Raw genomic sequence first — 17,519 nt, forward strand, 5'->3', positions numbered from 1 at the left:
ATTCTCCATGAACAATTGAGCTTGGAAGCAGATTTCAGGCTGCCCCGCAGAGGGCTGAAGCCCGGACTGCCAAGGTAGTACTCTGATGTCCTGCCAGGTCCACAAGCGCGGCCCGAGGTCAGGTTCAATGAGTGGATGAGACAGTGGCATAGGGAGGGGGAACGTAGGCATATCAGAAACTAGAAAATCTTTGGGGACAGAGAAGAAAGAGAAACAAAAACCAAGAAATGTTGTTTATTTCTCAATTAATTTATTTTTTTTAACAAATAAAGGCCTGAGTTGTGCCTAGGCCATAAACCAGGGACTACACCAATCCTATTTAACACAGAGGTTTGTTTTGAAACAATACTTTACCACGTGCCTATCCACTAGGTTTTAATGGTTGGCTAAGACATTGGTCCTTAATAATCCACCAACAGGCTTACACAGCCTTTTGCTTAATTCAGGGATCCTTCTCATGCAGGAGCTGGCCCAGCACCGTCTCTGCACCCGAAGCAGATCAGGGAACTCCACAGCATTCCCTATGAAGTGAGATTCGATGGCATCTTTCATTCCAGTCACCTTTTAACCTCCTTGTCTGATCCGCCTCTTCCACTAGCATCTTTCAAGTCCTGAGACTCCTATAGGAGAACTAGAGGAGCTCTTTCCCAGGCTTCCCCTTCCCATCACTCCAGTGATTTGAACAAAAATTTCTGATAGAAACCCTTACACGTTCAGAAATTCTCCTTATATATCCATACATTCTTAAGTTTAAACAAATTGTGAATTACAGAAGCCTCTGGAGCGTATCAGCACAAAGCAGTGAAAAATAGCACTGGAAAATAGGTGGAAAGTGTAAACTCAGAGATACATGTAGACAGGAAGGAAAAAACTATCCTTGCAATTCTCATTTATTAGAGCATCTTTCATTCATCCTCAAAGTTTTATTCCTCACATCCCTTCTTCAAAGGCACACCACGGGTCACGCAGCAACGCCACAGTAGTCCCAAAGAAACCCCAAGATGACACACAATCCACACTTAAGAGCAGCTCTGGGCACAACTTCACTGCTTCCAACTACAGCAGGTGCTGTGACGGAGAGATTACATCCACTACAAAAAAAAAAAAAAAAACCTGGCCCTGCTTCTGACCTTGGGCCATCACAGCTGCAAAAGTACTAGATGCTTCAGTTGTCCCAGCAGCCAGAAGTCACGGCCCACTCCCTTGGGAGTTGGTGCCCTGGCAACTAATTATTCAGCACCTTAATTTCTCACTTACTCTCTACAGGATGTTTCTGAGGGGGATTATCCAAGTCATAAACATTCCTGCTTTTATGTTACTGGGGTTTAAGCTTAAAACTAACAAAGCCACAACCCACCTATCACAACACAAAAAGACCTGGTTCAATTTTTTCTAGAAGATGTTTGCTGCACTTAAAATTCACATCTCATGTTCTTCCAGTGTAGATATTGTCTAAGGCAAGATGGAGACTATTAAGCAAGTCTGCTATAAAGGGCCAGGGAAGGGAGGGGAAAAAAAACCCACAAGCATTACAGGTCAAGAACTATTGTCTTGCACACCAACTTTTCCATATTGCCATGAATTTAGTGATTGCTGATTTAGACTAGTTTGTGTATGTAACACGCTAGATGAAGGAAAACACCCAGTCTTTTACTATAAAAATACAGACATGAGACAGCTCAAGAGCAATTTTATGAATGGCAAATCCAGACAAAAATTTCGGTTCAAGCAGCAAATGATACACCTACTCATTTTTTTTCCCCCCACTGTAGTAAAAGGACTTAGTTTATTTATGGCTAAAAAGCATTCAGTGACTCAACAGGTTAAATATTTAATTAATTCTATTTGATAACCTGATTACAGCAGAGAATTTGCTAAGAAGCAGCAGCAGAAGAGTACAATGGGCCAGCTGGGAAACATGGGACTGCTCTACTAAAGCGTTCTTCAGCATGAAATGGGAAAGCACTGCTTAAACTACAATTCATCTAGAGAGGACAGTAATTCAGTCAGCATACAATGCTAGAAACCAATTCTATTTCACAGTTACCAATTTCTCCAAGTCATCAATCCGTCATTTCTTGTTTGAAACAGTGGGAAGAACCTTAGTTTTAAAGGCAACGCAAACATCCAGGTGTCTAACAGAACAGTAACTAGAACGGTGATTCAGCACGTTAGGTGTGCATGGTCCCACTATTGTGCTCTGTCTGCAAGAACCAGGGACAACTAACAGTGTGCCTCACAATCAGTCTCAATTTCTGACAATAATTAGAAAAAAAGTACCTTTCTTGCAGTGGAATTTTGCATTCAATACAACATACCTTGCTACTGAATAAATTCAAATAAAACTTTCTTTAAAAGCAGCAGGAGCTAAAAAGTGCAGCGCTTAATATATTTATTCTTAATTGATACTTCATTGAGCTATTTAGATGATAACATCTTCATAACATTCTCAAAAGTCAATATTTGGGAATTTAGAGAGCTTGACCTTCTGATTTCTCCAACAAGAAACCACAAAAGAGAGAACAGAGGTCAAAAAAGAAAAATTACACGCCCCAAGTATTTTAGTCTTAAACCACAGAAATTAAAGGGAGAAATGTTTCTGCTGCTTTTTAAATGCTAGCTTAGGATCTTTGTTTTATGGTGACTTGAGAGTATATATACACCAAAAAAATTTTGTAAAGTGTTCTTGCAGTTAATTAATAGCATTTTCCTTTAAAAAGGGTTCCCTCCCTTTTCAACTAAATTAGTGATTGCATTAACAACAAGCTGCAGTAAGTCTTGTTCTCAGGCAGGCCATAGCATGGTGGTGTGAATCGTTCCTTTCCAGTCATCAGTTGCTTGATTTTCTAGCATTTCATCACAAGGATGGCTACGGTTTGCAGCGCTGGACAAAGCGTGGATAGAGACAGACATCTCTGATATGGTGCCTGTTCAGAATCCAGGTCAGGAATCGTTCTAACCCCAAACCATATCCACCATGAGGACAGGTGCCATATTTCCTCTGTGAAATTAAAAGTAGAAAGAAGATACTAAACATGCAATTATCTAAATAACAAGCTAAATAACACCAGCAGGAAAAAAAAAAAACAGAAAAATCATTTTCTGAATGAATGATGGGGAAACTGGATTATGGTCTTCCCAGGCAAGATATTTCTGTTCAGTTTCTGAGGGGGAAAGACTAGAAAAGGAAGCTGAAAAAGAAGTCTTAATGACTCTTTTTCAATCTCATCCTTCTCTCCTCCTGTTAAACTAGGTAGAACTATTCAAATTTGAAGAGACCGACCTGTCTTTATCTAATGACAAGGGCCTCACAAAGGCAGTGAGTGCATTGCAGAAGGCATTACAAGAGGCACATACCAGCATAAGCCTAATGTCTAATGAAGGTGATCTGGAAGGGCAGGGTGCACTGCAGCAAACAAAAGCAATTTCAACAGAACAGAAGCTGTTACTCCATTTTGCAAATGGCTAAACAATCATCTACTTCTGGCCATAAAACTGATTCCAATTTAGACAGCATCATTTTAAAAGGAGTTTAAAAAAATTCAGATACCACGTTCCCCGACAAGCAGCACGTGGACTATTTTACGCACCTGATCAGTGTACCAGTAGTACGGTGTGGGATCGATGCCCTCTCTCTTATAGCCTTCTATTAGCTCATCACTGTCCCAGATACGCATAGAGCCTCCAACAATCTCACCAACGTTAGGCATCAACACATCAACCTACAGCACACAACATGAGATCAAGCTAGCATAAATAAGCTGTCTACAGAAGGTGGAGGAAAAATAGCCCAAACTCAAAAGCATATTTCCGTAACACTTTTTACCATATAATTTTAACTCTCTATGAGGGAGGAAGGGAAGGCAGCTCCTATTTAACTCAACTTATAGACAGAAGAAATCAACTGACCCAGGTTCTCTAATTTTATCTCCAATACCCCTGACAATACTGAACTACAAAAATGCAAGAACAGTAGCATTGCTGAGAACAACGTCCACTCCTCCTGGCTGCCAAACAGCTAGTTTTCAGACAGACTTCGAGAACAGTCAGAGGAGTATTGTCTTTAGATTATTTACGAGCACTTTAGAGTTGCTTTGCTTATTTCTTTTAGCACCAACAAGCCATGCTAACAGACTCCCAAAACGAAATTTGATAAGAATTCTTCAAGTTTTTGCTGTAATTCTCATTCATTTTATGCTCATTCACACAGACGTTCTCATTCTGTTTAGGGGCCTGTAACACTAGGTAAAACACCAACTTACAGATTCCGTAAGCCGGGAATCCTCAGAACAACGCAGCATATAAAAGGACTTTATCTCTGCAGGAAATCGACACAACAGGATTGGCTCATTAATGGTGTCCGTCATTAATCTCTCAGGAGCTTCAGGAATATCCTATGATTAAAGACTTTATTATGCAAAACCAAGTCCCGCAACATATCAGGCAAGAAAGAAACAAAGATAGTTTCAGAGCACTCATACCCACACATTCACCCATTGTACCTAAATTTTGATAACAACCTTATCTTAGAACTCAAGAAACTTTATATAAATAATCATCCCAATGTGTCAGACAAAAAGCTGAGGGGAAGAAACCTAACCTGGAGGGAGATGACTAGTAAACACTGAGGAGCCTCCATTCCTTCCTCCCCAAAACTGTTTTCTGCAAACCTTAAAACTAAGAAGTTTAAGTGCTTCCTTGTTATGCATACAGGCTTACTTATTAAATTCAACTGACCACTTACAGCCATGAGAGTATTTTGTTTTTAAAATTTTCTGACTGAAATTTGATAAACTGTGAAACATCTAGCAAAGTATTTAATCAGAAATTTCATTTTGACCAAATCAGCAGCTTTAGTGTTTAAGAGAGGGGAGGTGGGAAGGATGACGCCACAGTTACACAGATAAGACACAAAACACCAGTGATGATGTAACCATGGCTTGTTAAAACAAACATTGTGTGTTCACCTAAAAAACCTCCTCCTATCCCCCAAAGGTTTAACTCTTTCAGCCAATGGTAACACACATTTCTTAGACTCTGAGTTAAAGTCAGAATATTAGAGGGTTTTTAAAAAAAGAAAAAGAAAAACCACAGTCACACCTGCTAGTTACTTGTTTTTAATCCAGCCAAACACTGCATTGCAGCACTGACTTGTTGTACGCAGCAAGGAAAGGGTAAGGAAGGAATAGGAACATAATCCTTCTCACAAAGAAAGCATCCATCTGAAACAGGGTGGGGAGAGGAGAGCAGAATCCTTATTTCCCTATGGAAAAGCCTTCAAACTGCATTGAATGTAGGGCTCCTTCTCTTCATCTCCCTAATCCTTTCATACAGACGGGAAAAAAAACAGCAGAAAAAATACAAAACAAAAAAAAAAGCACAGAGATTTTGGGCAATCAGTTTTTCTTCAGACTTTACTCTGTAGGTTTTAAAGTTAAGAAAATTATATATTCTCTCCCTACCAACCCTGCTTCTCTTAAATCCTTTTATGACTATGGTGACACCAAGTCCTACTGAGCTCCTTCAAGGCATTCTGCCTTACATAGTGGCAAAAAAGTGAGGCAGGGAACAGATGGACAGATGACAAAAGAGATTTCTATGCCAGTGTTCAAAGATATTGCATGAAAACCCAAGCCCTGCTTACATCCCCCCAGTGCAACTGCAATACAGCATCACTACATCTCCCAGCACAGTCCAGGCCTGAGTTTTACAGCAAAATCCACTTTGACTTAAATGGGACTAGAATTTCACTCATCAGTATCACTCAAAACAGAACAGATTCCACACAGCAACAAGTCCAGTAGATTTATGGCTCAAACACATTGTTCTTCCAGTCACTGACTATTGCTATTTAGTGCAGGGCTATGGGCTTTTGTTTAATTGCTCAAGAGCCTCACAAATAATTACCTCTCCAAACTCATAGTAAGTGCCATCGTCCTTCTTCACATCATGTTCCTTTAACCATGCGATGGCATCAGTATAGTTCATTCGTCGGAAAGGACGTTTAGGGGGCTGGAAGCCCTGCAAATAAGGACAGACATAAAAACGATTAAAAGCCTATCTTTAAGAAAGATATTTTTCTAATTGATCAGCAAGTCTATTTCCAAATTTATACACGACTCTTTCCAGCTCATGCATCAATAAATGGTTAATTAAAAGATCAAGCTCAGAGAAGTGCTGAAGCAAGAACCAAAACACAACTGTCTACCAAATGCAGTAAAGTTCACAGAACAGATGCTGAAAAAGATGGTAGGAGAAGGAGAAGAAAGTGTTTTCAAGGCTGGTGCCTTTTGTGAATCCATTGCATACATGGTCAGTTTAACACCTATTCTGCAGAGGCTCCACACACAGGGCCACAGGGTACTAAGCCACGACAGAACGTTCACACCTTCCTGCACACAGAACTGTTTCAGAACCTGCCACAGCTGTACATTTGTGAGACGTTCACAGGGTGGCTTGTGCCTGTGCTATTTCCTACCGCTTGCCCCCATCTCAGCCCAAATTTAAAACTGAACCCAGCAGTAAGAATGTAGTGTTTATCAGGAAAATAATTCATAACAGCTGGGGATGACAGAGCCTCTAAAGCCTATGAGAGAAGAGTTAGAGATGGAGATAACATGGTTTAAGAGACTGCTGACTTTCTTTGCAGAGACGCAGACAGTGCATCTCTAACAAAGCAAGACAGATTTACAGAGCTCCAATTTTCACAACAGAAAGTAAAACACTGGAGTTGTGCGATTGCTCCCTTGTGCTCAATCTGCAAGTACCTGCTGGTCAACACTACAAGCTCTGGGACAGGTTTTTGTTCCACTGGTACAGTGCACATTACAATAAAATCCTAGCACGTGTGGCTCCTGGACCTTACCAGCCCACAACTTCTCACACCACAGGCCCCTGCTCCTGGAAGCATAGTTATCAACCTTGCAGTATCATCACTCTTTTGATATCTCTGAACACTGCTACAGAAGTAAGCAGAGCTCCCTGCCTTTTCCAAACGGACAGGCGTGCTGACCACGAAAGGCTAAAAGATCAGGCTTTCTTGTCTATTCATGACTGTTTTCCACGCTGCTGCCTACCGGGTTTATGTCAAACAGTAAGCTTGCTGCAGGTGATTTCAGAACTCTGTCCACTACATCACAAACCAAGTTCTCCAGACGGTCCAGCAGGTCCTCAAAACTTATAAAAGGACATTCAGCTTCAATGTGAGTGTATCTGAAACACAAGGCCATCCCATTACAAAACCACACATAAACAAGTTATCTTCAGCTATGGAAAAAAAGCCTCAAGAGAAAGAGCCTCCTTTGCCCCCTTTCCATTTCTCTCGCTTCTAAGTTGTAAAGGAAATAAGGCTGTAAAAAAAACTGTCAATGAAACAACAGTATCAACTGTTGCTTCTAAATAGCATTTTTAAGAAGTTTTTTCCAGCCACCCTGTTTAGCCCAAGTCTTCACTCAGTAGATGTCAACACATTATGACCTGCTGGTCATTCACTGAGACAAGATGCTGCCCCAAAATCACTTCTGATCAGTCCTTCCCTATTAGCCTAATGCCATCTTCTTACTGTACGTTCCATCATCCAACTGTCTGCTGCTTCCCTGCTTTATAAATTCACTTATACATGCATAATAAATATGTGCATTTTCTTCATACTCTGCCAAGTGTCTGCGTGTCCTGGATTGCTCAGCTCTGTATGACTGAGCAATACAAAAAACATCTCCTAATGCTGGAAGGCAGGTCTCCAGGTAGAGCTGGGATGATTGCGTCAAGAATGCCTCTTCACCAAAATAATCCAGCTTGAATAGGGTTGAGCCTCCTTCAACCTGTGTTTGGACTAACGTTGGTGGTGTCACCTGTTAAAGAACAGGACCGTCATTACTTCAGTGAAGAATTAAGTACAACGATGATAACGTGCAAGGGCAGTGATGTAAGACACATTCTTCCACAGCACCATCTAGCAGCTTTTGTATGTAAGCATACAAGTACTTCATTCTGATATCCTTCAGTAGCCTAAAAAGTAGCATGCAGGTTTTTCATGAATCATGCTGTAACACTTCTATGTAGACACTTCTGGGGCACATCTTTGGAGATCTCAGGCTATGCCTATAAAAGCAATCATAGTTTCCTAACAAACAGTTTTTCTTTTGCCTATTTTAGGTCAATCAGAAAGTCTATACTGTTCTTCTAAGAATAAGATGACTCTGAAGAAAGGCGATTAAAGAAGTCATTTGCAGACAAAGAAAAAGATACTTACTTCATAATATCCATTGGCAAAGAAGTGATCCCTGAAGGCTTGTACTACCATGGAGCGCACCTTGAAGATTTTGGACATATTCTCGCCTCGAATCATCATATGCCTGTTGTTAAGCTGCACATCAACCTCCGAATCCTCATTGAGCAGATTGTCAGCTCCTCCTGCTGGGGCTAGACCGATAAGCTCCCAGTAGTCACAGTTCAGCTCATGGCCTCCTGGAGCCTGCCAATTTGAAGAGCAGTAACAATTTTAGAAGTCCACTTTTTGCCACTTGGATGTCACCATGTGGCATCTTGACAGAGATGTTAATCCTTCCAGTTTAAACCAAAGATGCCAAAACCCTTCTAAATGCAGTCATTTTCAAAGCGGCTGGTTCATAACCCAGTTGTACCACTCTAGTCATACCACCTTGAAAAGCACCATTTGTAACCAACCCATCACGAGTCTTTCAGACTTAACTGCAGGATTGAGTGCTATTGCCAGATAATTAAAAGATAAACAGAACACATCTAGAACCTTAAGTGTAATGTATCATAGAGAACGGGGTTCATTCAGCAGGAAGAACAGAATGCTAAGCGGACAGGGGGAGCTCCTTACTATCTTCAACTACTTAATGGGTGGTTATAAAGAAGATGGAGCCAGGCTCTTTTTGGATGTATCCAGCAAAAGGACAACAGTCACGAATTGCAGTAAGGTGCTTTCAATTGGATATAAAGAAAAAAAATCTTCACAACAAGGATGGTCAAACTCTAGAGCATGGGCCTAGAGAGACTGTGCAATCTCAATCCTTGGAGAGTTTCACAAACTCACTTAGAGCCTGTGTTAGGCCAGGTTGTCCTCTTTAAGCAGGAGTTGGGCCAGATGACCTTCAGAGGTCCCCCCTGCAACCAGAATCATTCTATGTTAGCTTACGCAGGCACAAATATCTTCCCATATGCCTTTAGGAACATCACACCACACACAGTGAAGAGTCCTCCCATATATTAGAAGACAGCGCCGATTCAAGATTGCAGTACAACATTTGAAATATTTGGTTCTTTGTACTAGTCGAGACACATTCTGGACAGCAAACTCCAAAAGAAGTTAAAAAAAAAAAAAAAAGCTGCTTTGATCAGGACAGGGGAAGAATTAGCTCACTATGTATATGGGTACCTTTGAGTTTGCCTGTCAGAGACACCCGAGCAATCTTTCTGCACTAGGCAACATTTCACTGCTATGTGAGAGCAAGAAATTTCATACTAATTTCCCCCATTCTCGTCCCTACTACATAAGAAACAGAGGTCCCAGACCCAGGGCTGAGCCCTGTCCGGCTGCCTGGGCTACAGAACTGACCTCTGCACTTCTGGTGCCAAAAGTTCCCCTGTCTGAACCACAGGAGAGCATGCATTCATTCCCCAAAATGCACCCTTCCTCCATATTTTCAAGATATAAATGCAGTTTTACAAAAATCTAACGAACAGATTTTTGACTCACTGCAAACAACATACAAATCTGGTGTTTTTGTGCACTGAAAGCATTATACTCTTGTGATGAGACAAGAACACATAAGCAATGGACTCTAGTTAAACTGAGCTTGTCGCTCTAACCTTAAGTAGAGCTCTTGGGGATAGGACCTGAGTGGCAGGGAGAACTAGAAAAATTAAGCCTATCCAAGTCTCATTTGGAAGACCTGCCAGTAATGACCAACAGTACATGGCTTGCAAAACAATCATCTACAAAATACCACACAAGAGTTCCGCTTTGACCGCATATTATGTACTATGCAAAGCCACAGAGGGAACTACTTTGCTCAAATACTGTCTAATGCCTCTTGGGAACACTGTCTGAAACTGCACAACAATGCTCCAAGATGTGATTTTGTCCAAATATACTTTTCTCTTATCTTCTGAGAGTTAGTAAACTTACTCAAAAGAACTATAGACTATAGAGTGTCGATCCACAAGAAAGGGAAACTAACTCTCACTGCTATAGGTGATGACAGTTTTGAGCATATATCTAAAGGAAGAGGTAAGCTTACAGAACAGCAAGATTAAATGTTGAGATTTACAGAATAGATGTACATTACTGCTTTGCTTTCTCTTTCAGAAAAAAAATAGTGCCACAATTAGCTATCAAAAGTCCATGTCTTAAAGAAGACTACTTAAGATTTAATAAAACAAATGTGTCCTCAGCTTCCTTGCTGTTTCTGCATTATAACCTAGGTTTTGCAACACAGATGCACATTTACTTTTGTCTTTCAGTCACCTGTGTCAGTTAAGACAGAAGCCTTAAGGTAATTTTGACTAAACACCCTGATATAGGCCTATGTGTTCTGATGAGTATTTTGAGTCACTATCCCAGATAAGGGGTCCCAAAAGCTTCTCTGGTGCCTTGTTTGAATGCTTTTTATGGGTCATTCTTCACACATAGTTCCTTAACATGGCTTTAGCCAGATTCAAACAATTTCCTGAACAGTAACAGTCTGTAGATCGCAACTATGAGAGAGGTATGAAGCATAAGGACCATCATATTTTGAGGGTTAAAAATCACATCTGCCCAGTTGCTAATCTGAGACCACCATTAGGAACAGTGTTACAAAGCAAGTTAACAAATCGCCTTGCTCATACTCCTGCACTGGAGGACAAATGAATATCCTTACAACAAACAACATATTGAGATGTGCTTGTAGGCTCTTCACCAAGAGCTAAGCCCAAGTTCTTGATCTCATAAAATAAAAACTGAATACACCTTATTCACTAACCTTTCCTAGGAAAAATTAAACAATGCCATTTGTTTAATATAATTTTCCATTGATATACATCCTGTAGATATTTTATAGTTATAGAGTATCAGTGGAAAATTGTTTCAGGCGAAAGGTAAAGTGGAACAGTTGCTTGGTTCACACCCAATCACACACACACTGAACTGCAGGTGTCAGCAGCAGCTTTAGGAGGTTTGGGTTTTTGGTGTGTTTTTTTGGCTTTGTTTTTTCAACAAATTCCCACTGAACTCAACCAATAATTATGTCCACCTCTGCTTCTAATCCCATCAGGAAGATGATAAACTGTTACAGAGCAGAAGAACCCAAACACACAGCCTTATCTAACACCCATACCTGCTTGCCTTCAGGAACAAGGTTCAGCATCCCATACACTGCAACACTGCTCTCTGTAGAGAGAAGTAGCCCATTGTAACACTGACACTACAGACAGAAAAAGAAACAAAGACACAGTTGAGATAATTTTTTACTTTTCCTCCGCAATCTAACTGAATCATGGACAAGATTAAGTCATAATCACTTCTATTTAGTTTTCACACTGACAAAAAAAACTCTAGTGGTAGGAGACAGAATTTAACAACAGTAAGATTTAATCAGTAAGTTTAGGACAGTTTCCAATGGTCTATATAAAAGAAAAACAGATGAGGTATGAACTGTTCATGTATTTAAAAACAGAACAGAATTAAATCATGGCAACTCACCAGTTCATCTGAAAGGACACACTGTAGAAATCCTGTGCCGTCTCTCAAAACAACAAACATCAAATTTTTTCCTAGTTAAAAACAGAACAAATGCAGAGAGCCTCAGATTTATTCACTGATCCATTGAACAGACTCACTCCAAGAAACATCACTTACTGGCATACATCTTACTACCAAAGGACTGTGATCATGTTAAAACAAACAAAAAAGATGCTCTAGGTAAACACTGAAGCGTTAACTCAGTTATAGGAGCCTTTCACCGAATCACAGAATGGCCAAGGTGGGCAGGGGCCTCTGGAGATCGTCTAGTCCAACCTCCCTGCTCCAGCAGGGTCACCTAGAGCATATTGCCCAGGATCACGTCCAGGCGGGTTGTGAATATCTCCAGCCAAGGAGACTCCACTACCTCTCTGGGCAACCTGTTCCAATGCTCTGTCACCCTCACAGGAAAGAATTTTTTTCTCGGGTTTAGATGGAACTTGCTGTGGTTCAGGTTCAGTTTCTGCCCATTGCCTCTTGTCCTGCTGCTGGGCACCATGGAGAAGAGATTGGCCTCATCCTCTTGACAACCCCCCCCTTCAGATACTTATACACGTTGGTCAGATCACCTCTCAGTCTTCTAAGAGGTGATCTTCTTTCACAAAACTGCATTTTATATAACTTGAGCTAAAACAAGCTTCAGCTAAAACAAGCTTCAAACAAACATCAAGACTAAAGCCTGCTCCAGCCCCAACGGGGTTGGGATTGCACTGCCATACCATGACCTCAGCAAATGCGCTCAGGTCCAGAGGGACTACAAGTGTGTTTGACAGAACTGATGAATGCACAGGCCCAAGTCACCGCTCACATGGGGAAAGTGATGTCACCCTGGTTATCCAATCTTCACAAAAGCATCCAATTAAAAAAAAAATCTTTTTTCTAGGAACCAGAATCATCAAAAGAAGCAGAACCAAAGATAATTAACTGGTCAGGAGGAATCAAACAGCATTTATGCTAAGTTTCCAGATTTTGATAGCTACTGAATTTTTCCATCTTTTTGCATAGCTTTGATAACCTTTAAGTGCTTGTGGTTTACCTTGCCTACGTAATCTGTGAATCCAACCAAAAATCTTCACTCTTTGGCCTCTGTAAGCCTCCAGAGCACCAATCTTTACCTGCAGAGCAAGGAATAAAAACAAACAGTCACCTGGAGAAGAGTAAATCACCATTTAGATGGCGTTTTCCACATAATTACTTAGAATACATATAGATATGACATTCCCCTCCCCAAGACATCTCCTCGCAGCACTTGAAGGGAAGTTCCATTCAAGGTATGAGCTCAGCTGGCAACTCTAAACAGCTGTTTAGGAAGGAAAGAGTATTCTATCCAGTTACATCAAAGGCAGCACGTTTGGGCAATACTTGCAGACTTCACATTGAGCCTATTCTATTCAGCAGGCTTACTCTGCCATGAAGAGACTAGAGACTGTAAAGTCCTCGATCAGTCAAGAAGCTCACTTCGCCTTTGGCCAAACAGAGAAGTCAAAACACTTTAACAGCTCACACCTGAAGACCAGAGTGTTCAGGTACTACTGGAACTCCAAGATACATTAAGTCACCAGATAACTTAGAAAGGATTCCCAAGAAACATTTTCCAGGGCTCTGAAGCGTGAGTGGACTTCCCTGGAAGAATCTCTAAAAACATTCAATAGTCAAGTTCAGTTAGCAGTTCAAGAAGCAGAGGACGTCAAATCTGGATCTGACATAGGTACATCTACACACGTAGCTGAGGTACTAACACTGCTATGGTCAGAACAATTAATCCAACAGGCACCTTTGAAAGACCAGGCCTTACTAAGACTGCTGGATTCTGGCAGTCTAGAAGAGCTGGCAACTGATTTCAGCACAGCTGGCTACAGCTGCCCCTTTCACAAACAGCAGCCATGAGAGCGCAAGGCTCAAACCTTCCACACATGCTGCACCGAGCCTGTCCAGAAACATCACTCAGCAGCACATGTAATATCTGCTTACTAAAATTAAGGCCTGCACAGCGCCACCAAATCCAGCAGGACTGTAGAAATAACCACATAAGAACTGTACTCCATATCTCAACAACTTATGTTCTCTAGCTAGCAGTGTTTCTGCACTCTCTACTACATCAATGATCAACTAATGGGAGCAAAACTAATTAACTTTTTCAAACAGAAGCATGGTCTCTACCAGTAGACAGATATGGACACAAAAACCTGAGGCACGAACCGATGAAGCTCAGGCAGCCGTGAAAAAGATGAAAGCCATATACTAGAAGACGCAGATAACCAGAAAAACAAAATTACACTTATGGTTAGCAACAAGATAGCAGCCTTCCACAGCTGCCAGCACCACAAAGCAGGGTCAGAACCAATGTCTGTGCAAACAAAAGGCTGTAACTAAGGCCACGTATCAAGTACACTGGATCTTACTCACACATTTTGGCTCTGGAAGACTAGGATCATTCTTGATAATAACTTTCTTAGCTTCCTCTAGGTTCTTCTCCCTTCTCAAGAGATCTTCTACCTGGTTAAAAAAAAAAAAAAAAGGGAAAAAAATTAAACAACTGTTGCCAGGCTTTATAAGATTCTCACTCTTCGCAGTTACTGGAGACTATAACGTACGCTTACAGACAACACGCATGCTGAAAAGCCTTGACATTAACCCTACTAGGGCCTAACCTAGTAGGGTAATCGTCTCATCAAGTCCACGATGAGGAACTATACACAGATGCATTCCACGTTTTTTTAGAAAGTCTAAAGGCAATAGATTGCAATCATGCAAAACTCATCCAGTTTCAGTCATTTGCTTATCCTAATCTAAAAAAAAAAAAAAAAAAAAAAAAAAAAAGCAAGTTGTAAATAACCTACATAGAAAAAAGAATGATAGAGGGGAGGAACAAACTAAATGTTTTCTTTGGCAGGTAGGACTGTTTAATGTTTTTGGGAAACAAAGACAGCACGCTACTTCCAACTCGGCATCATCTGCAACCTACCTCTTTCTTCTCCTTAGCTTCATTCTTCATTTGTTCCTTCTGCCACAGTTTTTTGGTGTTCTTCATCTGTGACTTTGAAATAATGCTCCATCTCTAAACGAATCCAGAGAGACAGCAGAAAATAACAAATTATGCTTGTGTCCCTTCACACAGAGGAGCATTAAAACAACAATTTCTACTTGAAAGCTCTGTTACAGTACCTCATTTTCTTTTTGCGAATCCACATAAATAGTAGGAAACGGTTCCTTTCCTGCTGTCATTAAAGCCTAAGGGTTGGGGGGAGGAGGGAGGAGAGAGAAGGTGACACAGTGAATAGCACTGTAAGTGAACTAAAGCCATGCTGAAATAGAGCAGACTAAGTCACGAGAGACAGAGAAGATAATCTACTTCTGCTCCTTCTGGCCAGAGTTCAGGGGTAGGGGGAAAAAAGCTATAAGATTTACACCTAGGAGTACATTACATACACAAGGCCAGCCACTTGACCTAAGTGCAACTGAACTGTAACTGAAAAGAAATAGCATATATGTTTTCTGCAGTTACCTTTAAAACAGTTTTGAATGGTTTCTTTTGTGTCCCATCACCAGCGGAATCACTGCCCTCTCGTTCAGAGACATACAGCTCTTCTGTAACACAGGACAAATACAGACGGCTGCTTTAAAAAGTACTGACTATGACTACATTCAGGAAGAAACTGGATGCACACAATGATTTAAAGTCTTCAAGATGATCAGCAGTGATAAACCTTCAAAAACAACTGACAGTATAAGACTTGGTTAACATTTCCCATTTTAAAAAAATCAGCCCATGCAGTAAGTGAATTATGTCAGAGTTTAAGAGACTTCCAAGACACTGAACTCTGAAAAGTTACTGGCTAACATCAGAAACCAAAAGTGAAAGAGCTTCTTATAAAAATAACTTTTTCCTCGGTCAGCAGGAGGACGACAAGTTGAGAGAAGTCAGACAGCTCAGCTAAACGTCCAGCTGACTCATAACCAAGAAACGAATAATGAGTTACAGGAACTGAACATAACTCCTCCTTCTTCCACACCCTAACTACAAAGAAAAAACCAGAGCACAAGATCTACTTGCTCCAGGACCCACAAAGCACTTCCACGATCCCCTGCTCAGGTCTGGGCAGGTGAACCTTTCCTTAGAAACATTCTCCTCAAACGGATGGAAACGCAAGACACACTTATAAGAAGCTGCCATAACAAGTGACATCAGTGTTGTGTTTCCTACTAGCAAAATCTACCCCATTGAGTGAAAAACCGAAACTAATCTTAGCTTTTAACAGGTACATTCTCGGGAAATGCCTATCCTAGGCGGACACAGAACCTAAAACAGGAAAAGGCAAGGAATTTCAGGGCAGCAGGTTGCGCAGACGGTACCTGAACCGGATCAAGGGCACGAGCCGCGCTCCGCAGAAGGGCCCGGCAGCCCCCGGCCCGGCGGGTCCTGCCGCCGCCTCACGGGGCCGCCGCCGCCGCCGCCCAGGGGCCCCGAGCCAGGCTCGGCTCGGCTCGCCCCGCCGCTGCCTGGCCCGGCCCGGCCCGGCGAGCCGCCGCCATCTTCTACCCGACCCCGGCCCCAGTCCCGCGAGCCGCCGCCATCTTCTGCCCAGCCCCGGCCCCCATCGCGCCGCCGCCGCCGCCGCCGCCGCGGCTCCACTGCCCGGGTGCCGGGCCGGGCCAGACCAGACCAGACCAGACCTGCGGCGGCGGCGCCGCCGCCGGAGCACGCGGCCCCCCGGGCCTTACCCATGACGAGCGCCTCCGTCCTGCCGATGACTTCGCCCGCCATGCTGCTGCTGCTGCTGCTGCTGCTGCTGCTGCTGCTGCTGCTGCTGCTGCTGCTGCTGCTGCCGCCGCCGCCGCCGCCGCCGGTTGCGTCAGCCGCCCCGCCCCTTCCGGCCCCGCCCCGGCGCGGGGGGGGGAGGGGAGGGGAAGGGAGGGGCCCTTCAGCAGCGCGCGCCGGAATGGCGGTGGCGCCGCCCGCGGACCGGACCGGACCGCAGCGCTCCGCGCGTCGGCCTCTCGCCTGAGGTCTGATGCTGTCCCTTAGCAGCGACTACGGCTTGCTCAGCAGGCCCGAGGAACGGAGGCATTCTGCACGCTGTTTCCAGGAGTGAATTCAGAGTATTTCCCTGCTAGAATTTACTACCGCCTCAACAGACTCCGGAGGGAAAGAGTCCGTCCCTCTGTTGCACCTGATCTCCAATCTTTGCGTTAGTGCAGAAACCTGTGTAAGTGCCCGTAACCCACCTGGCTCCGCCGGGCTCCTAGAGGTCCGCAGGGGGCTCCAGGCTTCCTTCGTTTCCCCGCGTGTTGTCCTTACCCGCCTGCACAACCCGGGGTTCTCGCCTGGCAGCGCTTGCGGATCCCAGACAAGCTCTTATGAGGGACTTAACTCAGGAGAAGCGACCCGAATCGCTGTCCAAGGCGCACTGGAGTTCAGTCACTTAACCTGCAACCTGGTGAGACTTTCGGCACACTTTATCAGGTCTTCGGACTCATTTGAGGGGAAGGCGGCACCCGATTCTCACAGAGACGTCTTGGTTTTCAGTGGCCATAAATCGTAGCAACCTGTGTCCACTTCTGGGCTCCCCAGCACAAGAGAGACATGGCACCGCTGGAGAGAGTCCAGCGGAGGGCTACAAAGATGACGAGGGGACTGGAGCACCTCTCCTATGAAGAAAGGCTGAGGGAGCTGGGGCTGTTCAGCCTGGAGAAGAGAAGACTGAGAGGGGATCTCATCAACGTGTACAAGTATCTGAAGGGGGAGCGTCAAGAGGATGAGGCCAGTCTC

At 43.1% G+C, this 17,519-nt stretch overlaps 1 protein-coding gene across 1 annotated transcript; it reads right to left on the reverse strand.

The window, feature by feature from the left end:
• Positions 1–228: 228 nt before the first annotated feature.
• LOC138064847 (asparagine--tRNA ligase, cytoplasmic) lies at positions 229–16,552 on the reverse strand. Its single transcript, XM_068928986.1, has 15 exons — positions 16,472–16,552; positions 15,255–15,337; positions 14,915–14,980; positions 14,715–14,807; positions 14,156–14,245; positions 12,786–12,864; positions 11,711–11,781; positions 11,346–11,432; positions 8,252–8,473; positions 7,651–7,850; positions 7,077–7,212; positions 5,908–6,021; positions 4,263–4,394; positions 3,591–3,722; positions 229–3,001 (listed from the first exon to the last, which is right to left on the reverse strand). The coding sequence occupies exons 1-15, from the start codon at positions 16,512–16,514 to the stop codon at positions 2,870–2,872; spliced, it is 1,680 nt and encodes a 559-aa protein (XP_068785087.1). The 5' UTR covers positions 16,515–16,552; the 3' UTR covers positions 229–2,869.
• Positions 16,553–17,519: the final 967 nt, after the last annotated feature.

Source organism: Struthio camelus, chromosome Z (genome assembly GCF_040807025.1).
Source record: "Struthio camelus isolate bStrCam1 chromosome Z, bStrCam1.hap1, whole genome shotgun sequence".
Lineage (NCBI taxonomy): Eukaryota > Metazoa > Chordata > Aves > Struthioniformes > Struthionidae > Struthio > Struthio camelus.

Coding starts and splice junctions, on each gene's coding strand:
- LOC138064847 (XM_068928986.1), bottom strand. CDS start 16,514: ATGGCGGGCGAAGTCATCGGCAGGACGGAGGCGCTCGTCATGG. Junction 12,865..14,155: donor GTCTTCCAGAGCCAAAATGT/GTGAGTAAGATC, acceptor CTTGCTCTGCAG/GTAAAGATTGGTGCTCTGGA. Junction 3,002..3,590: donor ACTACTGGTACACTGATCAG/GTGCGTAAAATA, acceptor TTAATTTCACAG/AGGAAATATGGCACCTGTCC.